This window comes from Marmota flaviventris, chromosome 7, assembly GCF_047511675.1.
Source record: "Marmota flaviventris isolate mMarFla1 chromosome 7, mMarFla1.hap1, whole genome shotgun sequence".
In the NCBI taxonomy this organism is placed as follows: domain Eukaryota; kingdom Metazoa; phylum Chordata; class Mammalia; order Rodentia; family Sciuridae; genus Marmota; species Marmota flaviventris.
This window is the reverse complement of record NC_092504.1, coordinates 6,704,546-6,726,634: the sequence shown is the minus strand read 5'-3', so window position 1 is coordinate 6,726,634 and position 22,089 is coordinate 6,704,546. Positions and strand designations below refer to the sequence as shown.

The 22,089-nt window shown below is 53.9% G+C and overlaps 1 protein-coding gene across 5 annotated transcripts in view; it reads left to right on the top strand.

The window, feature by feature from the left end:
- The window catches only part of Slc2a9 (solute carrier family 2 member 9), a 173,382-nt gene that overhangs the window by 116,111 nt on the left and 35,182 nt on the right, over positions 1 to 22,089 (top strand). For 4 of the 5 annotated variants that reach the window (XM_071614140.1, XM_071614142.1, XM_071614141.1 and 1 more), the window contains exon 12: positions 10,123 to 10,250. The exons of the other annotated variant lie outside the window; for it this stretch is intronic. In XM_071614140.1, coding sequence (XP_071470241.1) covers positions 10,123 to 10,250 — 128 coding nt within the window. The remainder of the gene's footprint in view (positions 1 to 10,122; positions 10,251 to 22,089) is intronic. 5 annotated transcript variants of the gene reach the window in all.

Sequence of the window (22,089 nt, the reverse complement as noted above, 5' to 3'; positions counted from 1 at the left end):
CACCACCATCACCACGCCCTGTCTTAGTCTTTTCTGATTTCCATAGAAAAAATACCACATACTGGTTGACTTAAGCAACAAACAATTATTTTTCATAGTTTGGAGGCCGGGTGTCCAAGATCAAGGTACCAGAAGATTCAATGTTGGGTGAAGTCTGGCTAATGGGTGGTGTCTTCTTGCTGTGTCCTCACATGGCAGAAGGAGCGAGGGGGTTCTCCAGGGTTTCTCAAAAGGTTATTAGCACTGTCTATGAGGACCCCACCCCATGACCTACTCACCTCTTCCTGCCATCCCACTGTTGGTTAGGATCTCAACATTTGAGCCTCCGGGAAACACAAACATTCAGTCCATGACATCCCACCATCCCCACCATCATCACCACCACTGTCACTGTCACCAGCACCCTCATCACCAGGCCGTTCACAAGCACCTATGCTCCAGGCATGGTGCCACATACTTCACCTGCATTATCTCCCTAACGAGAAACCCAGGATCAGTTTACGGAGACCGCTTTGTTTGCCTCGGCTGGTGGTGGGAGCCCCTGGTGCGGACCGCAGGCTGGCACGGGTGCTGGAAACGGCCGTGAGGGCAGCGTTCCGTTTCTTCTTTCATGGTTTTAATGACCCAGCTCTTGTGGGAGCCAGGGATCAGCATTCACCTTGTTTTAATTTGTACCTTTCCAAGTGAGACGTGATTACGTGATAATGATTCATTTCTCTGATGTGTCAAAAATCAACTGCTAAAAATGGAAATGTGGCCCATCGCCCTCACGAGCCGTGCGTTGATGATCTGCTAATCTGAGGAAGGCAAGATCATTCACGCTGCTGAGTACTTGGAGGGTTTCTGTCCGTCTCCCCATATTGGCCACAGTATGACCAGCATTGGAAGGAGATTGAAGGCACCAAAACCTGAGTCTTAAAGGGTACAAGATGACTTTGGGATGGAGACTTGGTGGCTCTGAGTCCACTGGCCTCCATTTGAATCCCCCAGGCAGGGACAGTGTGGTCTTGACTGTTCTTACCTCCCTGTCATCAGTCTGTCACAGGCAGGATGGGGATTAAGTGAGACGCCATAATGAAGTGAGTGTAAAGTGCCACTCCCCACATATGCCATGTGTCCTTCAGATCTGCTCCCTTCTCCTCCTGGGGACAAGTACCGACAATCGGCACTGTGACCACGGTCATGGGTGTGCCGTTCACCAAGTATCCAGGTCTGGCTGCTCTTCCAGCCCCGGTTCTCAGTTGCTTGCTCACCTGAGCCAGGAAGCTGGGCATAGGCGAGAGACAAAGTCGTGTGGGCTTTCTGTTTTAGGAGTTTGGACCCCTTGTTCACGTCCGCCTTTCTGGCACCTGTCCATGAGAGCCATGCAGGTGGAACAGTCCCGGGGAGCTCCACATCCAGGCAGGGAGCTGGGCGACAGCCACATTACAAACAAATGTGAGCCAGGTCACAGCAAGTCCCTGCAGGGGGGCATGCTCAGGAATCCAGTGACAGAACAGAGTAGTAAGGGGGGGGGGGGGGACGTGCATTGTAACTGACCAGGAAATGCCTCCCTGAGCCTGTTTGCACCAAGATCTGCAGAAAGTCAGGAACTGAGTCCTGCAGGCAGCTAAAGGGGAAGTCGCCCAGAGAGAAGGAATGACTGAGGCAGGAACCTGCGGGGTATGTTCTAGAATGGTGCTGCCCAGGAGGGGTGAAATGAAAACCACCCAGGTGACATTGCAGTTCTAGTAGTTACATTAAAAAATAAACGTGCAAAAACACTCTAAGTATTCAGCCCAGCATACCCAAAACATTGTCACTGGAGCACACAGAAAACATCTCTGCTCCAGGCTTGGTCCTGGGAGGCGGTGCGTACCCTCACGCAGACCTCAATTCCAACCAGCCACGTTCCGAGGGCTCAAGCAGCAGCACGTGGGGCTCGAGGCTGCCACACGTGATGGTGCAGGTCTAGAAGCAAGGACACCTGGAGTCAGGTAGGCAGGGAGAGAGGGAAATGAGTCAGAGAGCAGGAGGGACCCGTAGCCGCTGGAATCCAAGTGCAACAGGACACGACTGGAGGGCTTGAATCCAAGGCCAACTCAATCCAATTTCTATGTCAAGTGGTGCCCGTGGCTGCGGTGCGGCAGGACTGCAGGCGTGCTCAGAGTGCACTGCACAGGAGAGTTGTGCAGAGACGGGTGGGTGGGGGCTAGCAGCCAGTGCCTTGGTAGTAGTCCCAATGACGCAGCCTGTGACTGTTTCATGAGCAGGGCTGTCACATGCATCAGGGCCCACACCTGGGGCTCAGTGAGTAACTGTCCTCGTGAGACAGTGTCAGCGCCAGGACTGGGGCTCTCCCACGCCACAGTCCCTCCCATGCTGACCTGTCCATCAGTGGTGGCAGATCTCCAAAGACTGTCAAATACCCAGTCAGCTCCCATTCCCTGTCTCCTGGAAGAGCAGAGAGCTCACCCCAGCCCCAAGACATGGAGGGAAAGGCTCCCCTCATTACTGGTGAGACCCTGGGAAGGCCTTCACTCGAGGGCTCTGAGCCATAGGGATGACGTGAGGACCCCTGAGCGCTGCGCACAGTGCCTGGTACAGATGGTGGCCGGGGAGTGGTAATCCCTGCCCTCTTTCCTTCCCCTTATTAGGCAGGTGTAAGTGCATTCTATAGCAGCACAAATGATAGATTCAGAGTTCTGGAAAGAAATGGTTAGTGGTCTGATCGAAATTTGTGGCTTTCTTTTTTCTGAAATGATGAGCATGTGACAGTTGCATGACGCTCCTGCATGACTGACTGGGACCTTCTGCGGCAGGCTTTCTCCACCCAGCATTGTCTGGGCATTTTTGGAGCCAAAAGTACATTGTCGTGGGTTCTCACCCTGGGCACTCTGCCACGTTGCACAGCCCCCTGGCCTCTACTCACTAGCGGCCAGCAGGACTCCCTGCCCAAAGTGTCTCCAGACATCACCAGGTGTCCCTGGGGTCAAATCCACTCTGGTGGAGGATCCCTATCAGCGCCACCTGGTTCTGCAGAACAAGTACCAACTTGGACAGGACCACCTGGCTCCACCTCGCATTTGCTGTGTGATGTGGGGCAAGTTGGTCCCACACCCTGTGGTTGTGATTCCCAAAGTAGCGCGGAGAAACACCAAAACCAGGGAAGCCCACGTGCTGACGCTCAGCTACAGAGGCAGACCACTGGGCCTCATGTCCCTCCCCTGGCTCCACACCAAGAGCTTTCTAAGTCACTGTGTCCAAGACACCTGGATCACCAGGACTCCCCCTGTCCCCCTGAGCCTTCACTCACCCACATCTGTGAAGTCCTTATTGCCATGTAATGTCACAAGTCCACCTGGCCTGGGGACGAGCACATGGACCCCGGGGGGAGGGGAAGGGGCTTCATCTGTCCAGCACAGTGTTCTCTCTGTGCTGAGTGTATCAGGGGAGGGGAAAATGGGCCTGGGTGATGGCATTTCTGCTACTTGGTCCTTTCCAGATGAGAAGCTTCAGCCAGTAGAGGAATTATTGGCTGTGTCCTCTCCCAGCCTTGGACTAGAGAGCCAGGACCTCACTTAATGGCTCTGTGACCTTGGGCAAGTCAGTTCACCTCTCTGATCTGGGCCCTACCTGTAATATCAAGGGCCATACAAAGCACTCAAGAAGTGGCAAGGATCGTGACTTCCTGACGCTGCAGCTCAGCTTCCTGAGGTTGGGAGCACTGGCCCTGCTGGGTTGCCCTGTGCGGAGCAGAAGCCTGGCTTCGAGCAACTGTCCCCAAGGATGCTGAGACTTGGAGGCTCTAAGGAAGCACAGGCCCAGGTGCTGAGGCAGGAACTTGCCTGCAAGCTCTGGAGATGCTGGAGCGTGGGCAAGACAGAGATGTCCCCCAACCCTCACAGGTTCTCAGTTGGAATGAACCCTAGTAACAAATGGCAGACTAATAAGACAAAAGCCAACAGAAGCTGGTTAATATGCGTGTCTCACAGACACATGGGGGACACTCAAGGCATGAGTCGTTCTCAAGAAGGATCTTTGAATTCCAACTTCAACAAAGAACAGGAAGTACTCAGGGAACTGGCAAGATGAAGGGAAAGGATCACAGCAGCAACTGTGGTAGAGCAGAGGCAGATAAAGGTTAGGGAGCACAGCTTGTGGACACGGAGTCCTCTGGCTTCCCCAGGCCAGGCCAGGCCATTTGCAGTGGTTACCCGTTGCTCTCCGTAGGGGGTGTGGGGGGGTGCCCTCTGTCTTTGTGAGTCTGCTTTAGGCATGTAGAGGGAGCACGGGGGTCTCTCACTCCTGCCTCCTCTTAGTGGATTTCAGTTCAGCAATCCTTCCAGATGCTCTGTCCTTCTCCCTCATATTTTGGGAAGCATAGCCTGGCCTCCAAGGAGAGAGAGAAAATGAGAGATGAAGTTGGAAGGACGGTGGGGATTGATGGAGGGCCTCGCAGCTCCCTGGAGAGGGGCTGGGTTGGTTCTCAGGGCTGAGAAGCCACTGGGAGTGTGAAGAAAACCCTGCACCTTGCAGGTGGAGTCGCAGCCACAGAAGCATCAAAATGCAGCGATTCGAGTTCGACCACAGCCAGTCAGGAAGATGCCGAGGCAGGAATGGGTTCGTAGCATGCAGCAGAATTTGCTGGGAACTTTCTTCTCCACCTCTCTGAATCTCGGCATGGCTGGCATATCGAGCTCCTGCCCCTCCAAGCTCCCAGATCTACTTCACATTTGAACCAAAGAAAGAAGAAAGATGATCGTGCCGTCCATGAAAGGAAACCAACAGGAGTCTGTCGTGAGCGGTAAATGCAGACACGACTCCTCTGCCATCCCTGTCCTTTTGTCCTTTGCTGCTGGCAAAGGAGCCCGGGATCTGGAGGCAGGAGACCCTGCCGTGACCTGTCTTCCCCCACTCACAAGTGGCCAGTACCTCAGGGGCCCCTCCAGGCCCCGGAACCTCCGCTTCCCACAGTGAAATAACAAGTCTTCATTCATGACTGGGCCACAAAGACGGACTTGACAAGGCATGAGAAATCGTTCTTGTGTGGATATTAGAGTCCATAAAAATAGAGGCCCCAGATGGAGAATCTGAAGGAATTCCCTACTCTGACTCCGCCCCAGCCCACAGTTACACCTACCACGAGAAACGCCAGCAACGGACCTTCAGGAAACTGAAAAGCCACAGATTGTAGGAAAACATGGTCTTCCCAGCCTTGACTGTGGCAAATATATAACAAAATGAGCAGGAAAAAATAGTCTTTAAAAAAAAAAAACTTAACTAGTAAAGAGGATTTTGAATGTTCCCAACACAAAGGAATGGCGAATATTTGAGGTAGTGGACGTGCCAGTTATCCAGTCTGATCACTGCACACTGCACCCCACAGTCTGTATGGTCATTATGTCAATTGAATTTTTAAATTAGATTTTTAAACACCATCAATGCAAACAAGCAGCCTTCTCCCAGGGGGAAAGCAGTGACCAACAGCAGCCAAACCAGGAAACATACCACAGGCCTTAGAGACTGGCAGCTGATAAAGGGTGATTCCAGCACTGTGTGTCCTGTCTCCACTCTTAGAGGACACCACTGGTCAGAGGAGGAGACCCATGGAACCTCAGAACTCCCCCGAGAAGCCCGATTTGGAGGGCGAGAACAAGGGAACAACATGAGTGGCAATCCAGGGGTAAGACTGAGAGAAACCTGACCAGCCACAGCCTCTCCGGGGCCCTGGCTGGCTGTTTTCCAAGACTTGGTCCTAATTTGAGGAAACCAGTTAAAGCCCCTGGAGTGGAATCCACCCCGAACCATGTGGAACGGGTTCCAGCACAAGTCACCCTACAAAATCTCAGAGGAGAGAGCAGAGCCCAGGCCCCCAGAAAGGTGTGAGCAGCCGCAGGCTGGCCTCCTTCCACCCCAGCTGCTCCTCTCCTGGTTCACAGACGCAGGGCTGGAAGGCAGCCCCCCGCCCTCACCCTGTGACTTGAGGGGGGACATACAGCAGGCGATTGGGAGAAAGGGCGTCAGAGACGAGTCATCTGCCATCCACTGACCCTGAGCCCTGCTCCAGCCCACAGTGGCCCTGAAGCAACATGCGGGGACAGAGGTGGCCAATGCCCTCTGTGTCACAAGTCAGCTGCCATACTGAGGTTCAGCGGGGAAGTGCTGTGGAGTCTCCCCAGTGGACGTCCAGGGAGGTGGCTCTCCAGTTCCCACCCGCTAGGGCTCCAGTCCAGCTGGGGGTGCTGCAAGGTCCCAGCTCTGCTAGCAGCGTGGCCACTGGAGGTGTGACACAAACACCTCCTGGCATGACACCGCAGCATCGCAGGACCCGGAGGCTGGTTTTAGCCCATCTCAATGTGTCACCGCTGTCCTCACACATTTTGATAGACACCTTTCCCCCTTTATTAGAGCATCATAGTTACACACGGTAGCTGGGCTCCTCCCCACAAGATCACCCACGCTGGAATCTGACCACCGCTCCTCAGTCCCGGCTCCTCACTGCCTTCCTCCCACCCAGCCCCCTCCACTCCGCACATCCGGCCCTTGCTCGTCCATTCATCAGTCCTCGATGAGTCCGTCCACACACTTATGAAATCCCCTTTGGTGTGTTTCTATAGGCACGTGACATTAGTTTGTTCAATTTGCTCTGCACTCCCTCCCCCTCCTGTCCCTCCTCACTCCTCTCCCTCCCTCTCCACAGACCTTCCCTTTACGACATCCTACCCACTCCTGGCTTCTTTGCCTGTGAAAGGAAATGATTGACCCCGGATTTTCTGAGTCTGGTGTTCTCTGTTTCCATTCATTTGCCAGCAAATGTCATGATTTCATTCTTCTCTCTGGCTGGGTGAACTCCACGGTGTATCTACCACATCCTCTTCGTCCATTCATCTCCTGACAGGACCCTGTCTAGAGCGTAGTTAGGCTACTGTGAATTGTGCTGCTGTGAGCACTGAAGTGGCTGTAGCGCTATAGGACGCTGAGTTTAGTTCTTTTGGCTAAACACTGAGGAGGGGGTAGCTGGGTCATATGGTGGTTCTATTCCTGTCCTCTGAGGAATCTTTACTGCTTTCCAGACTGGCTGTACTAGTCTGCAGTCCCACCAATGACATAGGAGTGTACCGTTGTCCCCACATCCTCATTAACATTTATTATTTGTATTCTTGACAACTGCCATTCTGACGGGAGTGAGACAAAATCTTAGTGTAGTTTTGATTTGCATTTCCCTGATTGCTAGACATGATGAGCACTTATTTTTATATATTTGTTGGACAATTGTGTTTCTTCTTTTAGAAATGTCTGTTTGGTTCTTTAGCCCATTTAGTGATTGAGTTGTGTTATTTTGGGTTTTGTTCTGTGTGTGTGTGTGTGTGTGTGTGTGTTTTAACATTTCTGAGTTCCTTCTGTGTCCTGGCTGTTGATCGGAGGGGTAGCTGGCCAAGGTTTCCCCCCATTCCTAGACTTGGCCTTCACGCTCCTCACTGTCTCCTTTGCTGGGCAGAAGCATTTTCACTGGATGGAATCCCATGTATTGATTCCTGGTTTTACTTCTTGAGCCTTGGGGTCTTGTTGTGGAAGAGGTGCTGCACCTATGTGCTGGAGTGTTGACCTTGTTTTCTTCCAACCCTGCACAGTTTCTAATTCCCAGATCTTTGATCCATTTTGATTTGACTTCAGTGCAGGGTGAGAAAGAGGGATCTAGTTTCACTCTTCTACACATAGATTTCCAGTTTTCCCAGCGCCACTTGTTTAAAAGGCTGTCTTTTCTTCAACATCTATTTTGGGGACTTTTGTCAAGTATCTGAGGCTGTAAGTGTGTGGGTTTGTCTCCGTGTCTTCTACTCTATTCCATTAGTCTTCATCTCCATTTGATGCCAACGCCATGCTGTTTGGCCACTACAGCTTCATGGTATAATGTGAGAGCAGGTGTCGTGATGCCCCCCACATTGCTCTTCTTGCTCAGGACAGGTTTGATAGATATCTTTAAGATATGGAGTTCGCTTTCTACGTGGCAAACTGCATAGCCGATAGTCCAAATCGTGAACATTTAGTAAATATTGATGGTATATCTGACGCCTATCAAACATGCCAGGCAGTGGAGTTGGTGCTGGCCCAGGGGTCTCACGGTTAATGGGTGATGGGGTGATGCTTCACCTGGATCACCTGTGACTTGCAGGACAGAGCAAAAGCCCTGGACAGGGGCCAGCCTGCGCTGCTCCTGGCTCTGTGGCTCTGGGTGCTAGGTGGGTGCCCGTGGTTGAGTGCGGTGCTCACACAGGAAGCTTTGCCTCCACGGGCTGATGAGTCTCTGAATCTGGCCCCTTGCTCTGCCTCCACGGCCGCCATCCCCTCCCTTCTACAAAAACCATAGCTAAGCTCCACCTGTACACCCTCCTCTTTCCCCAAAGAGCAGAGATCTCCATGAAATGCACAGAGCACCTCCGCCCCAGGTGGAAGCCCTCAATGGTTTCCTCCAAGAGCAAAGCCCTCTCCTGGGTCTACAGGAAGCTGCTCCCTGGCCTGGCTCACCTGGGCCACTTCAGCCTGTTCCTGTCCACTTCCCTCAGGTGTCCAGGCAGATCCACCCAGTCCCATTTTTTCACCCCAGGGCCTCTTCCCTCCCACCCCTCCACCTGGCGAGACCTCCATGGATCTTCACGTGTCCAAGGTCACCTCCCAGGGCCGGGCACCTCCTCCAGGGGGCACATCACACTTTGCACTTATTCATTCTCTGGATTCCTGACAAGAAACAAATCACTCTGCCCCCTCCTCCACGAGGGAGTCCACCAATGGAGGGGCCTTGCTGCTCTTGACCCAGCTCCCCAACCAGAAACAAGCACTGAGAGCTGACAGAACCCGAGAGTCCAGCCCAGGGATTTCTGAGCTGTGTCCCCTAGAGCTTGGTAAAGGTCCCTCGGGGGACCCCTTCCACCACCCACCCTGCCTTGTCTGAGGAGCGCCAAGGTGCAGATCTGATTGGCAGAGTGGCAACTCCAACTGGGGGCCCAGGGGTACAAACAGGACCCCAGATTCACTGAGCAGGAGGTGCCGTTGGGGAGGGTCCAACCCAGGACGGCAAATGGCATGCATGCAGGTGGCTTAGGTTGCCGTGGTATTGGAGAGGTGGTAAACATCCTGCACGGACAGTCTCTGGAAATAAGGAATTGTCCCACCTTAGTGTCAATGATGTCAATGAGTAACACTGAGCTACAGGGCCACTCAGGAACAGGGGACCACCTCACCCCCAGTCAAAGAAGTTAAGGAGCACAAACAGGAACCAAGCTGGGCAGGGGCGTCGCTCCTCGCTCAGGTAGGAATTGGCAGGTGGAAACCCGAGACTTGGAGGCCAGGGTCTCAAGCCTGTGTTCTGACTCAGCTACCTGGGAACTGGGTGACCTGGGGCAAATCTAGTGACATCTCTGGGCTTCAGTGTTTTCACCCAGGGGTATGGCAGCCAATTCCTGCCTAAGTTATTCTGAAGATTAAATTGGAAACATCCTGACACAATAAACAGATGGTCCCCAACCTACCAGGGTTTGACTTTTTGATGTATGAAAACGATATGTACTCAGTAGAAACTGTACTTTAAATTTTGATCTTTTCCTGGTCTAGCAATATGCAGTGTGGTATTCTCTCCAGATGCCTGACTGTGTGCTAATGCAAGTGTTCTGAGCGCTTTTGAGGCAGACTACCCTAAGCCACCGTACTTGGTAGTTCGGGTGTGCAAAATGCATTTTTGACCGGTGCTGTCTTCAGCTTACAATGGGTTTATTGGGACATAAAAATCCCTTTGTTAAGGAGCACCTGGACTCAGTGATAGTCGGTCGTGTTCTACGTATCAGACTTACACCCGTAGTTCTCCATTTCTGATGGATCGTGGCTTGACTGAGAGGGCATTCAGAGAGCCGAGAGGATGGTGGGTCTCTCACTTGGATGGTCAGAGGAAGGTCTGTGGGCATCAGAGCTTCCATACCAGGGATCGCCTCGCTGTAGCACCCCTCCTAAGGCCACCCACCAGGGCAGGGCTGGCTTGCTAAGAGAGCAGCCCCTGGGGTGTGGGTGGTCCTGCAGCCTGCCCTGGGGAGGAAACTGGGGGTCTGGCCTGCCCAGGTGATTGATCCGGCCCTGCCTCTGACGTTGCAGGGGGCATCCCGTTCATCTTGACTGGCGAGCTCTTCCAGCAATCGCAGCGGCCAGCTGCCTTCATCATGGCGGGCACTGTCAACTGGCTCTCCAACTTCGCCGTCGGGCTGCTCTTCCCGTTCATCCAGGTTGGTTACAGAGGCTCCGGCCTGGGAGCCCATCTGACTCTCAGCCTGGGAGGGGCGGTCAAGGGCACAGGTGGCTCTCTCCTGCTCCTGCTGGTATCCCAAGGAAGAAACTGTGGCCTGGAATTCCCGTCTCCCCTGTCCTTCTCAAGCTGGCCCTCCTGGCTGGGGTGGCCTGGGAAGGCGGGGCCACTCCCTGCTGAGGGCGTGCGGGGAAACCTAGATGGACTCTGGAGCCCACCACTTACCTCTCACGTTTGCAACGTGCCCATCCCTGGGCTGGACATGATAAGGGCAGTGCACACTGCGACCCTGCCGTGCCTCGGCCTAAACATAGCTCATGGGCCACCATCCCAAGGGCGTCAGTGATTGGTAGAAAATGCTCGTATACTTAGAACTGAGGTAGCAGTCCTCCTGGGCAGGTGGAGCGTCTACACATCACTCACTTATTGATTCAGCGGATATCTACCGAGCCCCTGCGCTTCAGGCTGTGGGGATGGAGTAGGAACAAAGCTGTGTTACAAGTCCTGAGCCAAAGGGAGGCCATGGAGACAGAAGTGCCACTTGAGAAGGGGTGGCCCAGGAAAGCCACTCGAAGGAGGTGGCAAGGAGCAGAGATGTGAGTGCAGTGAGGGAGCAGAGCAGTCCTCACAGGGAGTGACAAAGTCCAGGCCAGAGAAACAGACGTGCAAAGGCCCTGAGGTGGCCTGTGAAGGAACAGCAGAGGCTGAAATGGCTGGAACAGCAGCGTGAGCAAGGAAGATGGCAGGAGCCTGAAGGAGGGAGGTGACATGAAAGATCAGGACGCTAAGGGTGCTGCGCAGAGCAACGGCCAGCAGCATCTGCCTAAAGAGGGTGAGGCTCCCTGCTCCAATGCCCACCAGGGCTCCCTGCTGCCCAGACAGCCTGTGACATCACCTGGTGAGGCCGCCTGGAGAGGGCGAGACTCCGGCAGGATCCTCGGAGAAAGAGCCACGGAGCCTCCCCAGGGGCCGTCTCCGGCAGCTCCTCCGAGCCCCGTTCTGGTCTGCCTTACTAACACCAAGCCCAGCGCAGCCCCAAGGCTCTGCTGCCAGCAGGGGGACCGAAGCCGGCCTCAGCACTGCAGCCGGCCTGAGACAAGCACCCTGCACTGTCCCAGGGCAGTTCCACGCCCCTCACGTGGGGCTGACCACTACTGTCTGAGGCCCTTGGGGGCGGGCAGGTGAAGCGTCTTGCAGTACCTCCAGACCCAAACGGCCGCCTCATTTCCCACCAGCACCGACAGCCTCTTCATCACCAGCGCTTATAGAGCACTTGCTGTGTACCCGTCACGCCCAGCCCCTCAGTGCGAGGAGGTGACTGGGGGTCGGGTCTGCCCAGGTGAGTGATTCGGTCCTGCCTCTGGTCCTGCTGGGCTTGGTGTTAGTAAGGCAGACCCGACCCCTGTCAGTCCATGGGACAGACCCAAGGTCACGCTGGGAAACGGCAGAGCCTCTCATCTTTACCTTCCAGACCAGGGAGAAGCCTGGGCCAGGCCACAGGCTGCCCCATCTCAAATCATCACAGGCCAGGGAATCATCCCTCTGCATCCCTCATGGGGCCCCTGTGGATACTGAGTTCCTTGAAATCCTCAAATTTATCTATGTACCTCTCCCAGAGAGGCCTCCAGCTGCAGCTGGACCGACCTCCACTGCACAGAACTCAGATCTGGCCAGGCACAGCCCGCCACGGCTGCCCTGAATAGTGACACAGTGCGGTGTTTCCCGTGGGGTCGCTTGAGACTCCACAGGTCTGGGCCCCAGTTTTATGCTCAGTTCCATAAATTCTGCAAATGCTCCTATCTCAGCCTGCACAGCTGGATTACCTGTCAAGGAGGAGGTTGGAGAGAGGACAGTGACCATGAATTGAGCATTTATTAGGTGCCATTTGTCATGTGTACTCACCTCACCGTGTGGCCAGAGTTTCCTTGCTCTGAAAACCTGATCTTTGCCATCCTGTTGCTTCTCAACGCTTTCAAAGTCGCCCCAATTAGCACAAGGGCCAACTGAGGGTCGGTTTGTTCCCGGGGTTGGGGGTCCGTGGGGATGTGTCACAAGCTGGCAGGTCAGAAGTCCAGCAGCAGAGTCCGGAAAAACATCCAGGTCCCTCCTCCTTCCTGTTCATAGGTCAGATGTTCTGTGTAAGTGAAAGCTTCCAAACTCAAAAAGGAGGAGGGTACAAATGGATATGCATACGATGATTCCAGGTGTATTCAAGGCCCACGTGTGAAGAGTAAGACGAAAAATCCAACAGGAGACAATGCACAGTGCCGGGGGGCGTCTAGGGGAGCCAGGCTAGAGAAGGGCAAGATCCCGAAAACACAAATAATAAGGACAAAAACGAGGTGTTCGATTTTCAGAAGGAAGGAAGTCTGCCCAGTGAGGATCGGCGTGAGCAAAGGCCCTGCGCACGACAGAGCCGGGGAGTCGTTCCTAACAGCTCACACTGATCAGGGGTTAGTGCCTGCAACATGAAGGAACTCCGCAAGTGAGCAAGAAAAACAGGGTGCTGCTCGAAAGGTGGGGAGAGAAGAAGGGCAATCACAGAAAGGGAGGCCTGACTGGTACCTGGGAGGGAGAGGCGCCCTGGACTCTCAGTGTTCAGAGAAAGGCTGGCCAATGGCAGGCTTCTGCATATCACCAAATTACCAAAGGCAGAAATCTGAACGATGATAAGTGTCGGTGAGAACACAAGGAAAGGGGACCCCTGTGCACTGTAAGAGAGGACAGTGACCATGAATTGAGCATTTATTAGGTGCCATTTGTCAGGTGTACTCACCTCACGGTGACCCAGCTGAGCATCCATCTGCTCTAGGCCCCGAATCCACCTCTGATACATACCACGGGGAACCTGCAGAGGTCCATGAGATGGAATGCACAGAACATTCACTAGTCCATCACTCGTGGCAGTGGGGACCTAGAGGTGGCCTGGGTGGCCATCCAGAGGGGAAAGCCCAAGCAAAGCAGAGCAGGTGCCCTCTGCAAAGAGACTCGGGCAAGGAGCAGCCAGGAGTCGGATACCCAAGGCGCCTGCTCCACCCTGCATGCAGGGGAACCCCGTGCCGGGAGAGCAGGGCAGAGTGGGTCGCAGCCCATGTGCGGTTGGTGCAAATGGAAAACACACATGAATCAGTATCGCGGATTTCCATAAGGAGATAGATGATTGACAGACAGACAGAAACACAGGAAGAGCCCGAGCTTCCTCCGCTGGCATCTGGGGAGAGGTGGAGGCGGAGGTGCTCCCACAGTCCCCACCCTGTGCCTTGGAGCACTGCGGGACACCTGTGGGCCATCCTGCCAGGGACAGCAGTGCTTCCTGGAGCATCTGCACTTGGATGACACCATGCACTTCCTCGGGGATCCTGACCCGGTGCTTAGGGCTCCTTCCCTCTGCTACTATCCGAGGGTGTCTGAGCGGGTCCCTGGGAGCAGGACACAATCCTGCCTCCTAGTTCACAGAAGAAGAGCCATGTCCCTCATGGGATGGGGTGCATGGGGCTGCACAGGGAGGTAGTGTCTGATGGGAGAAGGGAGAGCGCTGGCAGAGCCCGGGGCTGGCAGAGCAGCGTCCAGAGAACTTGGAGCATTGATGGTAATTCCAGAGGGAGCACAGGGAGGTCAAGGCCAAGGACAGATCCTTCAGGCCTTGAGGACCTGAGAGTCTCAGGGTTTATCGGGGTACTCTGGGAAGCTGCTGCAGGACTCCAAGGCACCATCTGTTTCACATTTTCTAAAGATCTCTTTAGCTGCTAGCAGGGGCTAGATTTGGGGAAGCTGCTCACTCTTGGAGTGAACAACGTGTTTATCACCATAAAACCAGGTGGTAGGAAACAGAACGGTGGTTACTCTGCGTCTAGGGCAGGGGGAGCATTTGCCTGGGAAACGGCGCAGAGCATTTCCTGCACTGGGAGATGGTCCCCTATCTGGATGGAGGTGCTGGTTACACAGCTCTGTGCTTTTTTCCAAACACAATGAAATTCAGCCCTAAGATCTGTGCATGCCACTCTACGCAACTTCTAATTTTTTTAAATGATATATTTTTTTTAAATGTCACAGAGTAAAGTCATCAGGACGTAACAGCTAAGATAGCAGAGAGGGAAGAAGCAGTCCAAGGTGATTTCCAGGTGTCCTGGGCAGGTGGGAAGAGGGCAGGGCTTCTGCTGGGGACAGTCGGGGGAGGGGCAGCCTTGCTGGGGAGGGAGGAGGGGAGGTCAGTGCAGGCAGGGTTGCTAATGTGGCCTCCAGCAGGCCACCGCCTTCAAAGGCTCGTGGGCAACTCCAAGATCTTTAGTCTACAAATGACTGTGGCTCAGGAACCTCAGTGCACACCAGAGATGTAAGCCAGCATTACCATCCCTGCTCCCTTCTGGCCAGCCCATGAACATCCTAAGCTGCAGGTCTGCTCTGCCCATAAAACAGGAGAACACACACCTCGCAGCTCCCTGCAGATGGAGTGAGCCACTGGCGTTTAAAGCGTTTGACTTCCCATCAATCACTCATGGCAGTACAAGCACTGACTCCTGCAAGAGACCGAGTGAATCACCAAAAGCCAAGGTCAGCCCTTGTGGGGAGTGGAAACTCAACAGAGGAATTTCAGGTTAGTCACATTGTGACAATCTAACAGGACTTTCCCTACCTCCATGCGTCTCCATAGAAGTCCTCCGATTCCATCCAGGCATCCTTCATGCAAAACAGTTATTAAGTATGAAGCAGGCACTGTCCACGGCTGGGGGACACTGGAGGGGGAGCAGGTAACATGGATCCTCACATGTGGATCCTCACAAGCAGGTCTTAACCAGCTGTGATGACCTGGGGCTGTGACTGCAGGCGGCTCCCGGAGGGGCTTCAACACACCCACGGGGCGTGTGGGTGAGCCTTTTCCACTTTATGGAAAAGATCTTTTCGTCAACCTGTCAAAGAGGCCTGCAGGGTGCACGACGTCACTGACCTTGCCTCTGCAGGGCCTCCTCTCAGCTGAGAAGTATCTACTGCAGGGTGGCTCAGCTTGCCAGCCTGGCCTCTCCCCTGCTGTGGACCGATGGCTTCCGTGCCCCCACTCGTGTGACTAACCCCCAATCCCTAATGGGATAGTATTTACAGGAGGGCCTTTGGGAGGGAGTTAGGCTTCTATGAGGTCCTGAGGGGGGGTCTCATGATGGGATTAGTGCCCTCATAAGATAAAGGAGGACCAGGCTCACCCCCTGTCTCTTGGCCACGTGAGGACCCAGAAGGCAGCTGCCCACGAAGCCAACAGGAGAGTCCTCGCCAGTGAACTGAACTGGCTGGCACCCTGACCTTGGACTTCCAAGCTGCAGAATTTGGAGAAGATGAATGTCTGCTGTTGCCAGGCACGGTGGCACAGGCCTGTAACCCCAGTGACTTGGGGGCCTGAGGCAGGACGATTGTGAGTTCAAAGCCAGCCTCAGCAAAAGTGAAGCGCTGAGCAACTTGGTGAGACCCTGTCTCTAAATAAAATACAAAATAGGGCCGGGGTGTGGCAGTGGCCAAGGGCCTCCAAGTTCAACCCCTGGTACCCACCTAAAAAAGTCTGCTGTTTAAGCCACCTAGTCTGCGGTATTATGTCATGGAAGGCTGACACCCTACCTCCTAAGTATAGTGGAAATGAAGAAATCAGGACACCTCTGAAAGGTGGAGAGCAGATGACCCATGGAGGACACCTGGCCCAACCTGCACCCAGGACAGAGCTGCAGAAAAAGGGGACTGGCCAGAGAACACAGCAGAGGAGTCCCCAGCCTGCAGGATGACGTGCCAAGCACACTGCCACAAAGTCCTCCGAGACACGATGCCGGGGAACTGCAGACCCTGGAGTTAAGAAGAAACCCCTAAACGTGTTATATGGGGAGACTTGAGAAGAAATGACAGCACCGAGGCAGCTCGCCTCTCCTGGCCAAGGCTGTCCCTGGGGAGCCGGGGGTGCTGACCTCAGAGTCTTGAGAGGAGAGTGTTCCGGGGTTGGAGTATGAACCTGGCCAGGGCAGCCTCCAGGGCGAGAGCAGGGAGGGGGCGGCTCAGAAGCCAGAGGCCACCGAGTGTTTCCCTCCCATGGTCAGCGAGCCGAGTCCTCTCTACTGGTCCTCTCCGTGTGTGTAAGTAACTTAGCTGGACACGCCATACCCCCAGAGCCTGGCCCACAGGTGCCAGCTCACTCTGTGTTCACGTGAGCTTGCCGTGGTGTGTAGCCATGAAGGGAGGGATCTCTCTCCCCTTCTTATAAGGGCACCAAGCCTGTCAGCAGGACCTCATTTAACCTTACTGCCCTTCCAGAAGCCCTCTCCCCTAATGCAGTCACTGGGGTTGTGGCTTCAACACAGCAATTGTGGGGAGGGGCGCCATTCAGCCCCCAGCAAGAGGGAACCTCAGAGGCAGGTTGATTCGCTTGCTCATAGTCACCCACTGAGCACCCAAGCTCTCCACATGCTGTGCTGGGCACCAGGCCGCGGGGCCGAGCAGACGCAGACCTGGTCCTGCTGCCCTCGGGAGGGTTCCATCTGGCAGGAGGCCATCCTGGATCAGGCGCACCCTGGGAGATCACTGCAGCCTGAAAGGAAAGAGGGGAGACCCAGAGGGATGATGACAGGGGGCCTGGTTCAGGGAGCAGGGCAGGCTGCCCGGAGGACGAACTCGGGAACCAGAATGAGGCAGAGGAATGACAAGGGAGGAGGCAGGGAAGGGGTCACAGCAAGTGCAGAGGCCCTGAGGCCCAGGAGGGGTGTGAGGCGGCTCTAGGAAGCCTCGGTTCCTGGGTGGGGTTCCAGGAAGCCTGCAGGGGGTAGGGAGACCCCAGGGGGTAGGGAGATTCCAGCCAGAAGGGGCCTCCCTCCCGGGAGCAGTGGGAATCGATGGGAGGTGTGAGCTGAAGGAAGGCTGGCGTAGCTTGTGTTTCTGAAAGCCCCTTCGGCTGCAGTGTGCAGAACAGTGAGAGAGGCCACAGGGACAGGGCCACAGTGGAGAAGGGACAGGCCAGCGATGAAGTGGGCGCACCGCTGATTCTGGAAAGAATCATCTATTGAGATGGAGCCTTCTACCGGCGTCACCCTAGTGCCAGTGTCTGTGGTCGTTCTCACACCACGAGGGCAGGGCCGTGTGGCCCTGACCAAGACCATGTGGCCTGCACAGAACCTTGGCCCACCCCCGGGCTAGACTTCCAGAGTGGACATGAAGCCATGAGAGGCTAGACCAGGGGGCAATTAAAGAAAGGACTTGAGGAGGAGGCCCCACGTGGCTGTCGAGGGTGACTTTCAGGTTCCCGTTGGCAGACTCCATCCCCATCACCATCCTCTACCTTGTGCAGAGCCCCAGATGGCAGTTACTGGAGTGGCTGGGACACACTACCAGGAACTCGCGCCAGAGTTGTGAAGGCTTAAATGTGAGGTGTCCCCAAAAGCCCATGTGTGAGACAAGGCAAGAGGGTTTAAAGGTGAAATGAGCCTTAACCCGATCAGTGCCTCCACCCAGTCAATAAGGATTAACTTGATGGAAACTGTAGGCAGGGGGCCTGTGGCTGGAGGAGGTGGGCCACAGGAGGTGTGCTTTGGGGGTGTATATTTTGTCCCTGACGCGCTCTCTCTCTCTTTCTCTCTCTTTCTCTTTCCCCCCTCCTGGTGCCATGTTCTCAGCTGCCTCACACACCTCTGCCCTGATCTGCGTCACCTCAGGTCCTAAAGAACAGAGTAGGCCACCTGTGGACTGAGGCCTCTGAAGCAGTGAGCCCTAAAATAAACGTTTCCCCTTCTTATTGTTCTTGTCTAAAACAAGAGCAATTCACCCCCAAGTGTCGTGGTGAGCTCTGGAGACCCGGGAGGACTGGCATGTGCCCCCGGCCCCAGGGAGCTCTCTGCCAGGTTGTGACAGCCACAAACAGTGGGCCATTGACGCAGAACACTTCCTTGCTCTTGACAAACCGATTCAATGGCTACTGCTAAATTTAACCCAGAATCACATGAGGTTATTATTTAGTTACCTCTAGAGAAATTGGTTTTCTGTGACCAGGTTTCTGGGCAATGCCCACGCCCCTCCCTGGGCCCACCCAACACCACGGATCTATAGAGGAACCCGGGGTCTTATTTGTGGGAGCGCACGGCGACATTCCCAGCATGCATTTCTCATCTATTTTCCTTCTTCGTGGAAGTTGTTACATTTTCACGCAATTCAGATGAAAGGGAGTAGAAAAAAGCTGAGATTTGTCTTTAATATCCAGGAACTTTGCCAAAATTGCCTTTTATTTTTAGCATAATTTGACATTATACCCTATTTTGAAAAGAAATGTTCTTCTTATAATCAGAGAATATGGAACATTTCATGACCATTTCTAATAATATAAAAGATATTTTTTCAGCAGAAGTAAAAGAACTACAGTAATAGTTTTTATGTAAGAGGGGAAGGGAGAATGGGAAAGAGATTTCGCCTTGGCAGGAGGACCAAGCGGCCACCCCAGCGGTTCTACATGTCTATCACTTTCCCACTGCCTTAGTTGTCTTGGGAGCTCCCGGGAGGTCCCCAGGCCTTCAGGGGTCAGCTCTGACCTCCAGAACGTCCTCAACTAACCCACGCTGGTAAAATTCCACTTGAAGCTGATTCAGGTAAAATTCCATTTGAAGTTCACTCACCTTGTGCAGATTGCTGCTTTGTTTTCAGTTCATGCTGGAGACGTTACTGTATCTCTTCCCTATTTGTGACTCAGGTATTCACTGTCTGGTGCCTTTTGAAAAGATGTCCTTAATTTTTTTTTAAGAAATTTTTTTACCTTTATTTATTTATTTTTATGGGACCCTGAGGCTCGAACCCAGTGTTTCACAGGTGCCAGGCAAGCGCTCTACCAGTGAGCCACAACCCCAGCCCCTGTCCTTAATTTTTAAGTAGCCAAATTGATCAATTACTTTCAGGATGGGTTATACTTTTTAAATTGTGAAAGTGTTTTTACAGAAATCCTCCAATGGGATTGTGCCCATGTGCTCTTGGGCAACAGAAGGCCCAATAGTGGGGGTGCTTCCAGGTCACATGATAGGTCGACTTTTGGGTGGAGGTAGATATAGAATCAAGGTCTGGTGGTGGGGAGGCAGGATCCTTCCCACTCCAGAAGTGCTATCTAAAAACCACTTGCTGGAGACACTGGGCAGATCCTCCCTCCAACAGTAGCCCAGGAGAGACTGGCTCGCTCTGAAGCCCCTGGGCACACGCAGGTTGCTGAGCCCCTTTGGGGTGGAGGAGGAGGCGGCAGGAAGAGAGTAGCACACATGCCCTCTGTGGGGGCCCTTTTCATGGTGGCCTCTGCTGACTGTGCATGGACAGGAGAGGCAGGTACTTCTAGAAGCAAGACTGTGGCTTCTGGTCGCCCACCTGGGTTCGAATCCAGATGCAACCCTCACAGCTGGCCACCTCTGGCACATGGTCTGTGAGAGAAGGTGCCAGAGCCCTGCCTCACAGGTGCAATGGGGGAGCCCTGTGGGACCCATCACCCTTTGGCTGCCCCCCCATGTATGCCAGGGAGGGAGTGGGGGTAGAACCCACAGAGAGTGAGAGCCACCAGCCAGGCTGACCCGGCCCCAGCTGTCCATCATTCCTCTGTGGCCTTGGATATGTTTCAGCAGCACCCTGTAATCCCCAATTTCATCTTTTGTAAAAAGGAAATGAACAGCTGGGTCCAGCGTGGCCATGGGGATCACACCATGTAATGTCTGTAATATCGCTGGCGCGCAGTAGGTGCTTAAAAGTGCATTTCTCTTCTCGGATCATGTGCAATCGCTACTTGCAGCATACTAGGCTGTTGCCTGATCATGGGCCCAAAATCATTTCTAGCAAACAGATACCAACTAATGTCCTTCATCTTCCAGATCTAGGTGACTTCCAACTCCTAGCTGGGAAGGCTTGGGGTCAGCCCCATAGAGAGTCTTGCTCCTTCTGTCCACATCGCCCTTCCTGTCCTGCCCAGCCCTGGCCCTGACCTTCTCTCTCACCTCCAGGCTTGCAGGAGCTAAAGGCTGTGGTTTCTTTCTCCGGCTGTCTGTGGCCAGGCCTCTGCTTGTCTTCTCACGTGGCCTTCCTTTCCAAGCATTGAGCACAGTGTGGCAAACACAGGCTCCGGGGTCAGGTGGCCAGATTGAAATATCAATTTTGCTGCACAGTTTCCCACCTCCCACCCCCTCCCCTAGAAAAACCTGGACCAATGTCTTCAGCCCTCTTAGGGTCCCCATCTGTAGAACAGCACCTGCACCCCAGGGTTGGGCGGAATGTGGGGGCCAGCAAGGCCCCGCTCAGCAAGCCGTCCCAGACCCTGTCTGCTCTGTCACCAGCCTCGCCCTCTGCTCTCAGCCAGACCCTGGTTTCCCCACATCTTCACCCTGGAGGCTGCCGAGGGGGGGACAAGCGTCCTTTCCTTCCCAGGATGGCTGCAACAGTCGTGGGTTCTTGACTAAATCCTGGGAAACAGAAGGACCTGAGCAATGCCCATCAGGTGTCTTGGGAAATGAAGTCCAACAGGCAGCAGCTCTGTAGGTGGCAGAGAGGGCTCACACATCCCCACAGGTGGCCTGGGAGCCCCTCTGAATCCCAGCCCATTGGGAATTCAGTAAATGTCTACTGAGGCTCTGCTGTGCTGTCAACCACCCTTGGGTTCTGGGATACAAGAAAGTGTCGGAGCCTGCCCTAGGAAGCTTGCCTCCTGTGGGGAGAGGGCTGATGAACAGGGGGTTCCCTACGATAGTGCCGAGCAGGGGTGAGTGCTGGGGAACAGTGGATCCGAGCTGGGAGGGGCCCTTTAGATATGGGAGCCGGAGAGACCTTTAAGCTGAGATGAAAGGAAAGTGGGAAAGCAGGAGGAGCAGCTGTCGCAAAGAGTATTCCAAGAAGAGGGCCGGCAAGGGCAGAGAGCCAGATGCCTAAGGAAAATCACAGGGGCCAGGAGAAAGCAAGAAGAGGGAGGTCAGAGAAGGAAGGGGCTCAGGGTGAGTAGGCCTGGAGGCCATGGCAAGAACTTTGGCTTGACACAGAGCGACTTAGGACATCATGGTGGGTTTTGAATGGAAGAGTGAGAAGGACCGGCTGGCCTCAAACGTGCAATCCTCCTGCCTCAGCCTCCAAGGCACCCAGATGGCAGGGGTATGCCACCACACCCAGCACCATTATGCTCATCTTACAACCATGGGATGGAGGGGAAGAGTCAGACTCTTTGTCTGGATCTGGAATGCAAGCTAGAGGTCAAGCTCTTCAGCATCATGCTAGGCTCCGACGAGAAATGTTTTTCAAATCAAAAGAACTAAATGAAATGGACTGAACTTCAGACATTGCTTTCTGTGATGCATCCTAAGACAGTGTCACTTTTCTTTGGATCAGTAGATGGTGTTGCATGAAAGAGTCACATCCCTGACACCTAGAACCAGAAAGTCTTTCACTGCACAGACACCAGGAGCCACAGAGGTGACCATGTCACTGTAAAACTCAAGGTCTAATCCAATTGGTAATTAGGACACATAAGATATGGCTGCCTCCAATATTTCTCACTCCTGGTCTCCCCTATTTGTGCAAGACTGTCAGCATACTAATCAGTGTGTTAGATCTTTTTGCATATTAGAAAAAATGATATTTTTCTTGGCTAAACTATGACCCATATTTTTCTTATGAGCTGGGACATTTCTCTTCATGTTTGGCTTACCTGTGTCTCATGTGCATAGCAGAAGAGGAGAGAGAATGTGAATAACGGCAACTATAAATTTAAGATAATATTCGGCATTACATTTTGCTTTCTGGTGATTCATTTTCAAATGCCTAATTTGCAAAAAGTAAATAAAGCCTGACATTTCCTCATC